Below are 11,282 nucleotides of genomic sequence, written 5' to 3'. Positions count from 1 at the left end.
AGTCAATATTTAAGTGAATGAATGAATAAATGACACAGATTTGCTCCATTACCAGTTCTGTTGGGTCAATATTGCCAAGACCTTGCCCACCCTATTTGCTGGTGATCCCAGGGAGACCATGCCTTCTCCTTGGTTGGGGGCAGACTTAGCCTGGCATTTGAAACAGGACAGACCAGGTTTGCATCCTGACTTTTCTCTGAACCTGGAGTCTCTCCCAGAATCTGCTGCTTTCCCCACCCCCTCAGTATCTCTTCCCCGCTTCTAGTACACAGCAACTTGATCTTCTTTGGAGACCCATCGCTTGCCCACTTTCAGTCCTCCTTCAGGCTGAGTTGACTGCAGCCCCAATGAGGATGGGGCATGTGACCCAGGCCAGTGGAGCTAGCCTGGGAAGTGACTGCTATTGGCTGCCATATGTGTGCCTGGAGGTTTGAGGGGCACTCTGGCCACCACTAGGATAAGAATGAAACCAAAACTGGAAAGAACTGAGAGATGGAGACATCATTTGGGTCCCTGGATCTAGCTGTGCCTGGAGTCCTAAACAGCTCAGTTACCCACAAAAATAAGTTCCCATTTCTGTTTAACGTCAGTGGGGGTTGGGCTTCATTCAGTCACTTGCTCCCTGTGTGGCCTCAGCCAGTGAATTCCCCTCTTTGAGCCTGCTTCCCATTCTATTAAGTGGAGCCCCCTCATTGGGTGATTGTGGGAATTACTGGAGAGGGGATCTGTGCACATCCAGGAGCCCAGCACAGGGCTTCCCCCTCCTGTCCTGAAACCTGAAGCTCTGGGGAGACGACTCCAGGACTGAGCCCTGACAATGCAGCCTGGTGTTGTTAAGACCCTGGGAAGGGAGGTTTCATATTCCTGGGCCAATGATGGCCCTGCCCAAGAGCCCACCTTGTGGAATGTTTGAACAGAGCACCTGTGTGGATGCAAGTCAGGGGCTGCAGCAGATACTGTTGGCAGTTCACCCACATCACCTGCACCCTTCCCAGACACATCCCTAGCTTCCTCTGGCAAGCACCTGTGCTTCTTCGCCTGAGGGAGGGACCTTCATATGCCAGAAGTGTTAGGGAGTTACTATCTCCAGGAATAGTCCTCAACAATGAGAGAAGGAAGCTGGTATACAGATGCGACAACTTCGCGTCTTGGGTGGAACAACTTTGAACTGTGTTTGACACACTTTCGATGGCGCCCCAGGTATCCAGAACAACAACCAGCTCATTAACTCACCTGATACTGGCTTTCTCCCTTCCCTGGCTTACTTCCTCACTCCCCTACCGCTCTTCCTAGTATCATCTCCCAAATAAACTATTTGTGCTTGAATCTTTGCACTGGGGACTGGAGGAACCCAAACCCAACACAAAATGGGCTGATTCAGTTTTATGTTCTGTGCTCAGGGTGAAGATGTCTATCCAGACATATCAGGGCCATAGCCTAGATTCTGGGTACTCAAGCACCCAATGTCTTCACACATCCTTTGACAATGACCATTTATTGCATATGTCTGGCCTGTGTACTCAGATTGGGGGGAGACCATTGACATAGCTGAATACCAGGTATGGTGTCCTGGCCAGTTGGGTGTGAGAGCAGCAGGGGCCCCCTGACATGGGCAGGAGCAACATGGCACCCACCAGGAGAAGGAAAAGGAGGAGGAGGATAAGGAGGAAGGTGAGGGGCTGCCTGGATGCAGGATCAGGGGTCCTGAGAAGGGAAAAACAGTGTTAAATACATGGTTGGCTACCACCTTGAGCCCTATCCCCCACACCCCAGACCCATCTCCCTGGCATCTCACCCAGGATCCACTTCCAGCATCACATCCTGGAGACTGGAAGATGCTTGCCTCTTCTTGTCCCAAGGGGACAGAGTAGCCAGCAGCAGAATGGATGGAAGTGACACTTAGTGTGGACTTTCCCTTACTGCTACATACCTACAGGGCTGGTCTTATTTCTCCTCCTTTCCTGGCATCCCCACTGTCCCCAGGACCCACGTGGACTTGGAATATCTCCAAGTGTAGTGGATGTATGTTTCGTGCCTGTCTTCCATCCAATCCAATCCCCTTTTCTGTTAGTAGTGATTCAGTCTGGGGAGGGGGAGTGGTCATGCCTCCCACACTTAGACCTTCAGGTTCATGTGAGGCTGATCCCCACCTCCCCCACTTCCATCATCAGTGGGCATCCAACCCAGACCTGGCCACTCCCATTGGTTCAGGGTACAGCCCATGACCCAAGCCGGGCAGGTGCAAGGCAGCCCTGGGACTTTGGCTGCTGCCAGTAGGTCACTCTCCTTTCCTTGGGGTGGGTAAACAGTGGGAAGTGTGTGTGTAGTGGTTGGGGCAGCATTTTGCTGAGAAGGAGCCACCTTGGGGAAGTAGAGCCCAAGAGAGGGAGAGACTGAGCCCTTATACTATTTGAGGTCCTGAATTCAGCAGTGCCTGGACTTTTCAGTTACATGAGAAAAGTAGTATCCCTTTTTGTGCTTTTCAATTTGGGTTGGGTTTCTGTCACTTGCCATCAAGATTCCCAAATGGTACATTTGGCTGAGGACCAGCTCACCTGAGGCTTCTGAAGTGGAGACCGTCTTCGGTGACCTGCTAAGCGTTTCCGGTGTCTGAGGCCCAACACAAGCATGTCCTGTGGGGAGAGAGGAATATAGTTCTTGGAAAACCAGCAATAAAGAGAAACATGGTTGGGGAAGGGCAAGGATACGGGTGTCTTAGAGATGAGATTCTGGGGAAATAGAGAGATCTCACAAGAGACACCAGGAGAGGTGCCCAGCCAAAGAAACCAAGAGAAGAGATATTACTTATTCATTCATTCAACAAATATTTAATGAGTGTCTTTTACATGCCAGGCACTGTTCTAGGAGCTTGGGCCACAGTGAGGATGTAAACAGGCAAAACCCTGGCTTCCATGGAGCTTATATTCTGGTAGGAGAGAGACCATAAATTAATAAATAAATGTAGGATGTCAAGCTGAGGTAAGTGCTGTTAGGAAATAAAATAAGAAGATAAGGAGTGCTAATGTTTTAGGGCCAGGGCAGGCTTCTCTGAAGAGGTGACATTTGAGGAGAGGCTGGAATAAAGTGAAGAGGTGAGCTGGGAACACATCAGGGAGCTTTGAGATGGGAGTGAATTTGGCGTGTTTGCAGAAGAGCCAGGAGGCTAGTGCCATGATGGTGTGAAGACTGGGGGGCAGGGAGAGAGGAAATGGGGTTGAGGATGTAGACAGAGAAAGATGTGAGAGAGGGAAACAGTGAGACAAAGGCAGACACAGAGATAAAAAGAGACGTAGAGGGAGAGATGAGCCACCAAGACCTCATTGAAAAGGAAGGACCCTGCTAGAAGGCACACAAAGGTGCCCCGTGGGTACCTGGTGCTGAGGAGGGGGTCCCTCAAGGGGTTCTGCTCTCACCTCAAGGCCTTTTCCCCTGCCCTGTGGGCCTCTGTGGCCACACAGTTCACAGGGAGCCCCTGGTGTCTGGGCTGTCTTCTGCCCCAAAGGCCGGAGGCCCCCAACGTCCCCTGCTGGGTCCCACTCCAACTCTGCTGGAATGGGGAGGCTACTGGGTGCCCAGGGCCCCCAGACCTCACCAGATCCTGGCCTGTCTGAGTCCCCCTCGATCTCCAAATCCTGGTCCAGCGTGGTGGCCTCCTCAAACACCTGGGTCAGAGGACAGAGGTCATGGGAGTTGTGAGACTCGGGCCTAGGCCAGGGACCACCAGGGTGGGCCATACCATGCTGTAGCTGACCAGCTGGGCCTGCAGCTGCCAGAGGCGTTGGAAGATGGTGTCTTGGTGGGCTCCAAGGGCCCTTAGGAGCTGTTCCAGGAATGCCCAGGCCCTTGGCTCATTCCACTGGGCCAGCCCTTCACCGAATGCTAGCAGTGCATCCACGTGCTCAGCTGCCCCTTGTAGGTCTGCCTGTAGGGCCTGAGTACACATGGTTGGACATCACCCCCCTCACACACCAAGGACACCAGAGACCCAGAACCTGCAGTTATCCCCTCCTCCATTTTCTATCCAGAGACCTGGAACATGTAATAAACCCATTTCCCACCCCAGAAAGCTGGCCCCACTTCTGGGGCCCTGGCCACCCTCTGATATCCTGGCTTCCCACTGCCTACCTGTAGTTGGAGCATCCTACTCCTGGCTAATGCCCAGGGCGCTGGCTGTCGCTCCAGGTCCTGCAGCCAGAGGCCTAGCCCTAATAGGCAAAGGTGCAGGCTGTCCTGCTCAGCCTCCAAGACCTCCAGGCCAGCGATGCAGTGCTGGGAACAGGGGGTGAATCAGGGCCAATGGGCCAATCAAGACATTACCTCCCCCCGCCATTGCCACCCTCTTCTGTAGGCTCCTGCCTTCTGGATGCTTCTCTACAGCAGAGTCCATCTCTGGGTTTGCACCTGGGATGCTCCCACCTGGGGATCTTCCCACTGGAGCCAAGCCTGGGGACATCTAAATTCAAGGTCTCCAGGTTCTCAAGCCTCCTGAAAATTTGAATATGTGGGGCCTGGGGGTCTGGACAGAGAGGGGCTAATAGAGCTGGGCAGCCCCCCAAGAGGAATGGGACAGCACCAGGACCAATGATGAAAAACTTCTCTCCCAGTTGGTGAAATATTGAAATACTTCTATACTGATCAGTAAAGAAATATTTTCCAGAGTGTCCCTCCCCTCACCGATGCTCGGCCCCTTTCCAGAATCATCACCTCATTCCCAGTGTGGAGGCCAGATTCTGGGGGACAGAAAGGAGGTAGGGGCTGGCACAGGAGTCTGGGTCACTTCAGCTCACCTCACAGTGTTTGTCCCCAGGTTGGTCCTCCTGGGAAGAGGGTGTTGACAATCTTGGGGGACTGACAGTGGGTTCAGTGCCCCTCAGGACACCCTGGAAATGCTCAGGAGGGTCGAAGGAGTCCTGTCCCAGTTTCTGGGCCTGCTCCGGCCTAGGATGTAGGGAACATTGACAAGCTCCTGGGTGAACCTCAGTGCCCCATTTTCCACCCCACCCTAACCCCACCCCCAGCTGTCTCCCATGTCCCCAGGTCATCATAACTACAGCTCTTCCTATCCTCAAATGGCCCCTGCTACTGCCCCCACCCTCTTGGGACCACATTTCAAAAGCCCCAGCCCCCACCTGATTCTCTCCTCTCCAGATGCAAGGCAGATGGTGCATCCAGCAATGTCTGGCTCCCTAGGAGTTCCAGGGGGATGGTTGAGGGGCTCTGAGGGGAGTCTAAGACTCAGAGGGGGGGACAAGGCCATAGCTGGAGGGCCTGGGGACAGAGAGTCAGGTCAGGACACCCAGTAAAAGCTTTTTCCCTAGCCAGGATATCTCCCCTAGACCTAGTCAGCTGAACTCACCCAGGCCTGAGGCTGTGGAGAGGCCCAGAGGCAGACCTAGTTCCACCCCTTCCAAGAGGAACCTGGACCCAGTTAATTTGATGCGATGCCCAGCTCAGGTGACAGCAGAGCCACTTAACTCCTTCCTCCCTAGCAGTACCAGTAGCTAAGCCTCCCAACATCACCCCACCCCATTCCAAGGAGGTTCCAGATATAACCCCCCACCCCCTCCCTAAAGAGCCCTGGATTCTGCCCCACTCAATGACCCAAATGGTGGACCTCCAGGGCCTACCCCACCTACTTACAGTGCCAAATGCTGTGTCTACCAGGAACCCCAGCATCTGCCCCCTCCCCGCAAATAAATCTAAAACTAAGGAAAGACATTTTTGGTTTATTAGGAATGGGGTCTTCTCTTGTGGTTCCCACAAAGTTACTGGGAAAATAAATAACCCAGGGGAGCCGTCTCTGTCCCAGGGCTCCAAGGTCACAGACTTGCGGCAGCCCCAGGGGGCAGGAGCCCGGAATCCCGCTAGTCCTGAAGCCTGGCGGTCACTTGCTGAGCAGGAGGCCGGCGCGCAGCACGCGGGGCACGCGTCGGATGGTCAGCGAGACGCGGGTTCCGCGGACCAGGCGGGCTCCGGGCTGCGCCGATGGGCAGGAGGCTGCATTGGGCGGCATGAAGGCGGCGTCGAGCGTGTCTTCCCGGGCGGCGGCGATGCCGTGGAGGAGGCGTGTGTAAGCGGCGCCACGGAGCACCAGCAGGCTGCACGGTTCCAGCAGCAGCGAGGTGGTGGGCTGGGGTGGGGGCCGAGGCTGCGGGGTGGGTGATGGTCAGCGGGTCTCCAGAGGTCGGGGGGTGTGCGAGAGGTCAGCAGGCTTCAGGAGTCAGGGGAGTCCCCGGGGCAAAGGCTGAGGAGCAAGCATGTTCCCAGGGATAGAGGGTTTGGGGGTCGAGGAGTGAAAATCGGCAGGCCCCAGGCAGGGAGCTGTTGGGCAGGGAGGGCGAGGGGACAGGAACTAGGCTGTAGATGGGGGGGGGGGTCAAAGGATCATTGGAAATGGGAGCTGCAGATGGGATCTCCAAGGGGCTGGGGCAGGGGCTGAAGGATCAGTAGTCCCCAAGATGCTGGAGCAGTGCTGGGCTTGAGCAGGCATGGCTGAAGGTGGGACCGGGTAGGGGCAGAGGGTAGAGCGAGTGGGCTATAGGGGACACCAGCAGAGTATGAGGGGATGTGGAGTATCCAGGAGCAGGTAGAGCTAAAGCCCCAAGGAACAGCCAGGGGCAGGGTGTCCAGGAGAGTTCTATGAACACTGGGGTGTCAGAAGTGCATCACTCAGAGAAAAAGGTCAGAGAAGTTGCTGTCAGGACATCTGGGGCCTCCTTGAGCAGCGAGTCATGTGTTGAGGGGCCAAGGAGAATCTAGAGGTGTCCTCCAGCACAGTTCACATTACTGGAGTGGCAGGATGTCAGTGTTGGGGTGCCTTGTGCAGTGGGTAGAGAGTCAGGGCATCTGGGAGGATGTTGGGGCACCCGTGAGTGAATGACACTGGGGTATCTGATATCAGAGTGTCTGTTGGAGTATTGGGGAGCCCTACAGAGGGTATATGTGCATGTTGGGCTGTTGAAGTCTTGAGTGTGTGGGGTTAGAGGTCTGTGGGGTGTCAGGGACATCCACTCAGCAGGCAGGGGTATTGAGGTACCTGTGGATATCATGGTATTTAGGGTACCCTGCATGCATGCAGATGGGTTGGGTGTCTGGGAAGAAGTGGGTGTACCCCATGAGCGGAAAAAGGAAGGTGTCTGGGAGGGTGTCAGGAGTACCCAAAAGGCAGGGGGGATTGGGTTATTTTGGAGGGTGTGGGATGTCAGAGCACACATGAGTGGTTGGGGCAGTATCTCAAGGCCCACCTGTTCTGTAGGGTCATCATCCTCTGGCTGCCGCAGCTTGTAGAAGTCCAGCATGGTGTGGGAACCCAGGCTGATGGTGGTGACGGTCGGGTAGTACAGTGGTCCATCCTCATGGGGCTAGGGAGTGGGCACCAGGGCTGGGCAGGGCAGGAGTCCACACCCCCCACCCTCTGGGTTAAAGGGGGGCTCCCAAGTTGGGAACAGGGAGGTGGATGCCTGGTTGGGTATGTGGCTGCCTGATGAGTGTGAGGGTGGGTAAACACGATGCCCTGCTCCCTGAAGGCTCAGAGGTCTGAGTGGAGGCAGTTACTGTGGGGGTTGGGGTGAGGCCATGTGGTTACCATGATGCCCTCTCCAGGCAGATACTGGTTCACGAGGACATGGTTAGCTGGGAGACCCCCAAAAAGGCTGAGGTCAGACACTTTGTCCACGTAGCGCTGGAGCCAGGGGGGCAGCCGCTCAGGGACCATTCCCCGGGGATGGGGGAGCCCACCTGGGGAGGACAATGCAGTTCTGAGGGCGCCCAATTAAGGAGTCTTGGCACCTGGAGCCCCCATTAGGGATATCCCAGTGGTTGAAAGCACTTTGACCCCCTCAAGGACCCCTGACCCTTAGGAGATCGCCACTGGACCCTTCAACATATTCCCAACTCATCAGGAAATCCCTAACCCTCAGGACCTCCACTGAATCCTCCTGGCCCTTGGGACCCCTTGAACCCTCAGGGACCCTCCCAACATCTTGAGACTGTTGGACCTGAGTCCTCCGCCCCAGCCCACATCCCAGAATCACCCATGCCCCCAGCCAGGGACACTTACCCCAGTTCTGTAACTTCCTCCCAGAAAGCTGGGTCCACTTTGGCTTTGGGGCATTGAAAACCTAGGAGGTGGGGGAAGGGGTCACTCCTTTTTTCAGGACCACCCATCAGTGATTCTCCCACTGAGGCCAACATAGAGGCCTTTACCTGGGGTGTAAATGGGTCATCTCAGTATCTATGGGATCGTCCTCTGGGGTAGTATGTTCCCAGGATTTTGTTGTTTGCCTTCTTTCCTGGGGAGGCTTTTGGCACCAAGGCCCACCTGTGTCTACTGGGACTGAAGAGAGGAACCAGGGCTACATGATCACGGTCTGAATCTACTCAGATTTCTGGGGCTAGACTGGGCTCTTTCAGACCAGCAAATAAGTCTGCACACTAACTTCCTGATCCTGGGCTACCTGAGGACAGTCTGAGTTCTGGAACCTCCTTGTTCTTATCTCCTGGGGGAGGGAATGTGCTAAGCTGGGACATCTTAGCATAGCAAATAAAGCACTTTGAAAATCCTCCACTGCTAAAATCCTAAGGGTCTAGAATGGGCTATCTCAGTCCAAGAAGTCTATACTCTGTCGATAATCTCCTTATTCCCTTCATAGTTATGGGGCTGGACTGGGCTATTTCAGACCAGGGATTCTAAAATACATAAATTTTTTCAATCCCAAGAATCCAAAGGTCTGGAATGAGCTATCTCAGCACAGACGTCTGTGTTCTGTAGCTAACTTGTTCCTGGGACTCAAGCTCAGATGGGTTGCCCCAGCACAGGGAAGACCTGTGCTCTGTAACTAAGGTTCTAGGGCTGCAAAGGGCTATCCCAGTGCAGGGACTCTGAGCTTAGTAAATTCTTCTTTCCCCAAACCTTAAGAATAGAATACAGACTAGGCATCTCAGCAAAGGCGATCTGTGCTTGGTAATCTTGTTCCTAAACATCTGGGTCTATGCTGAGCTATCTTAGCACAGGGAGAGTTTACTCTACACAATGGGCTATCTCAGCACAGAAATCTGAATACTAAATTCTTAATTGACCAATCTCAAGGCTCTAAACTGGGCTATCTCAGCCTATGTTTATAACCTTTTCTTTAAGATAGCAGGATTGGGCTACCTCAGCAGAGGAAGTATGAGCTCTATAACTTCCCTGTTCCTGAGACTCTCGGGTTGTGCTGGGCTATTCCTGCATAAGGAATCTGATCTCAAGGGCCGGCCCGTGGCTCACTTGGGAGAGGGTGGTGCTGATAACACCAAAGCCACAGGTTTGGATCCCTATATAGGGATGGCTGGTTAGCTCACGTGGGAGAGCGTGGTACTGACAACACCAAGTCAAGGGTTAAGATCCCCTTACCGGTCATCTTTAAAAAAATAATTAAAAAATTAAAATAAAAAAATAAAGGGAATCTGATCTCAACAACATCCTCATTTTGGAGGCTGTACTGGGCTATCTCAGTAAGAGCGTGGTACTGACAACACCAAGTCAAGGGTTAAGATCCCCTTACCGGTCATCTTTAAAAAAATAATTAAAAAATTAAAATAAAAAAATAAAGGGAATCTGATCTCAACAACATCCTCATTTTGGAGGCTGTACTGGGCTATCTCAGTACAAGGAGTCTGAGCTGCATATAACCACCTCCTTCCTAAGAATCAGTTTGGTTTCACCTAAGCCTCCTAAAAAAAAGTTCTTTCTGATAGGCCCTAGCAGGTTCTAAGAGAGAGAGAAGGAGATGGTGGGGAGTGGGTGCTGTGTGGCACTCTCCTTTCTGCCAGGGTCTTCACTGCAGCCTTGGGGGCTCTCATATGGGGCTGGGGGTTGGGGAGGAATATGGGAAGAGGGAGAAACAGACCAGAAGGGCATTAGGGTCACCTGTCGAAGCAAATACTCCTCCTCTTCCTTGGAGATGAAGTCAGGGACATAGTAGATTACAGGTGGTGCCTAGGATAGAGAGATCCCCATGAAGGTGTAGCCCTTTGACCCTCACAGGGGCCCTAACATTGTGAGCAACCTCTCCTTCTGTAGAGAGGATCAGGATGTCCCCAGACAGTCCAGGGTCTGAAGTCAAGGGGCCCATGCCTATTCCAGCATGGGATTGGGGGTAGGGCTGGACTCTGAGGGTAAGAATGAATTTGGAGGAAGGAGGCAATCCATGAACCCAGGAGTCAGCCTGCCTGCCTCACCCACCTCCCACCCTCTAGTGCCCTCCTTCACCCTCTGCATCCCCAGTCCTGACAACCTGCTCCACCCTGAATGGTTCCAGAGCTGGGACCCTGACGTCCTGCTCCTCCATCGACATCATCTCCTTGCATCCAGTCCTGTGGAGGGGAGGACACACTGAAGTCACTAAGCTTCCCACTCTCGGGCCATGATCCAGCATTCTGCCCCATCAGGGACCAGGCCCTCACCTCAGTCCTCCTGTGAAACCCAGTCGGTTTCTAAAACCTGAGCCCAGCATCTCAAAAGACACACAATGGACCCCCAGCTTCCCTGCCTGGGAAACACTCCTCCAAAACTGCCCACCAAGGGCCTATGATATTACACATGTGCCCTCCCATATTGTCACAGAGAACATTCTCTGATCCCACCCAGGGAACCTTTCTCAAAAGCTCCACACATACCCCAAAGCCTCCTTAAACACCATAATTTGAGACCTCACTTCAAACGATCCCGGCTTTCTAATAACACTCAGGACCCTGGTGGACGCTCCGCCAGCTCCAAGCCCTTTCACATGCCCCGTTCTGAGCACACTTGCGCTCCCTCTCTGAGCCTCCTCGGACCCGTCCACTCTCAGCCTCCTCGGATCTCCCGACTCTGGACACCCTCAGACTTCCCTTTCTGAGCGCCCCTTCACTCCAGCACCCTTGGACCTTTGGCCCAGAGCGTGACTCCTCTCAAACCTTCTTCCCTGCCAAGCACCTCTCAGACCCCAGACTTTGAGTCTTTTAGGACTCCACACTCTGAGCCTCCTCGGACTCCCGCACTGAGCTCCCGGGATCCCTACTCTCAGCCCTCTTGGACGACACCCATCTCTGCCCCTAGCCACCCCCAAAACTGACCGTCCACCAGTGTCCCCTCCAATTTCCAAATTCAATACCTCAGCGCCTCCCCCCAGCCACTTCCGCCCCACATTACTGACGCAAGTCCACACACCAATAGGAACGCTCAGAGGCCTTAAGGGCCCGCCTCCCACCCAATCGGTGCTCTCTCTCAGTATTCTCCGCCCCTTCACCCTCGCTCAGGAATA

The 11,282-nt window shown here is 54.0% G+C and overlaps 2 protein-coding genes across 4 annotated transcripts; both read right to left on the bottom strand.

The window, feature by feature from the left end:
* Positions 1-1,476: 1,476 nt before the first annotated feature.
* Positions 1,477-5,283, bottom strand: SYNE4 (spectrin repeat containing, nuclear envelope family member 4). Its single transcript, XM_008575663.1, has 8 exons — positions 5,130-5,283; positions 4,788-4,938; positions 4,126-4,269; positions 3,737-3,931; positions 3,414-3,662; positions 2,556-2,633; positions 1,796-1,848; positions 1,477-1,704 (listed from the first exon to the last, which is right to left on the bottom strand). The coding sequence occupies exons 1-8, from the start codon at positions 5,255-5,257 to the stop codon at positions 1,521-1,523; spliced, it is 1,182 nt and encodes a 393-aa protein (XP_008573885.1). The 5' UTR covers positions 5,258-5,283; the 3' UTR covers positions 1,477-1,520.
* Positions 5,284-5,710: 427 nt separating this feature from the next.
* On the bottom strand, positions 5,711-11,154 carry ALKBH6 (alkB, alkylation repair homolog 6 (E. coli)). 3 transcript variants are annotated; one of them, XM_008575659.1, is made up of 7 exons: positions 11,095-11,154; positions 10,275-10,353; positions 9,908-9,976; positions 8,060-8,120; positions 7,586-7,737; positions 7,245-7,361; positions 5,711-6,130 (listed from the first exon to the last, which is right to left on the bottom strand). In XM_008575659.1, the coding sequence occupies exons 2-7, from the start codon at positions 10,335-10,337 to the stop codon at positions 5,885-5,887; spliced, it is 708 nt and encodes a 235-aa protein (XP_008573881.1). In that variant the 5' UTR covers positions 10,338-10,353; positions 11,095-11,154; the 3' UTR covers positions 5,711-5,884. The 3 variants fall into 3 exon arrangements, with proteins under 3 accessions (XP_008573881.1, XP_008573882.1, XP_008573884.1); XM_008575660.1 differs by lacking the exon at positions 10,275-10,353 and having other exon boundaries at positions 11,095-11,129; XM_008575662.1 differs by lacking the exon at positions 5,711-6,130 and having other exon boundaries at positions 7,261-7,323; positions 11,095-11,143.
* Between the last annotated feature and the right edge of the window lie 128 nt (positions 11,155-11,282).

Source organism: Galeopterus variegatus, unplaced genomic scaffold, assembly GCF_000696425.1.
Source record: "Galeopterus variegatus unplaced genomic scaffold, G_variegatus-3.0.2 Scaffold1222, whole genome shotgun sequence".
NCBI classification, from domain to species: domain Eukaryota; kingdom Metazoa; phylum Chordata; class Mammalia; order Dermoptera; family Cynocephalidae; genus Galeopterus; species Galeopterus variegatus.
This window is presented reverse-complemented; position numbering and strand designations above follow the sequence as displayed.

Bases quoted from the DNA above. Each gene is read 5' to 3' on its own strand.
- SYNE4 (XM_008575663.1), bottom strand. From the start codon at position 5,257: ATGGCCTTGTCCCCCCCTCTGAGTCTTAGACTCCCCTCAGAGCCCCTC. The intron at 3,663-3,736 runs GTATGGCCCACC...CCTCTGACCCAG, and splicing joins AGCTGGTCAGCTACAGCATG to GTGTTTGAGGAGGCCACCAC. The intron at 2,634-3,413 runs GTGAGAGCAGAA...CTCTCCCCACAG, and splicing joins GCAGGGGAAAAGGCCTTGAG to GACATGCTTGTGTTGGGCCT.
- ALKBH6 (XM_008575659.1), bottom strand. From the start codon at position 10,337: ATGATGTCGATGGAGGAGCAGGACGTCAGGGTCCCAGCTCTGGAACCA. The intron at 7,362-7,585 runs GTAACCACATGG...CCCACTCCCTAG, and splicing joins TGCCTGGAGAGGGCATCATG to CCCCATGAGGATGGACCACT. The intron at 6,131-7,244 runs GTGGGCCTTGAG...CCCCCACCCCAG, and splicing joins ATGATGACCCTACAGAACAG to CCCACCACCTCGCTGCTGCT.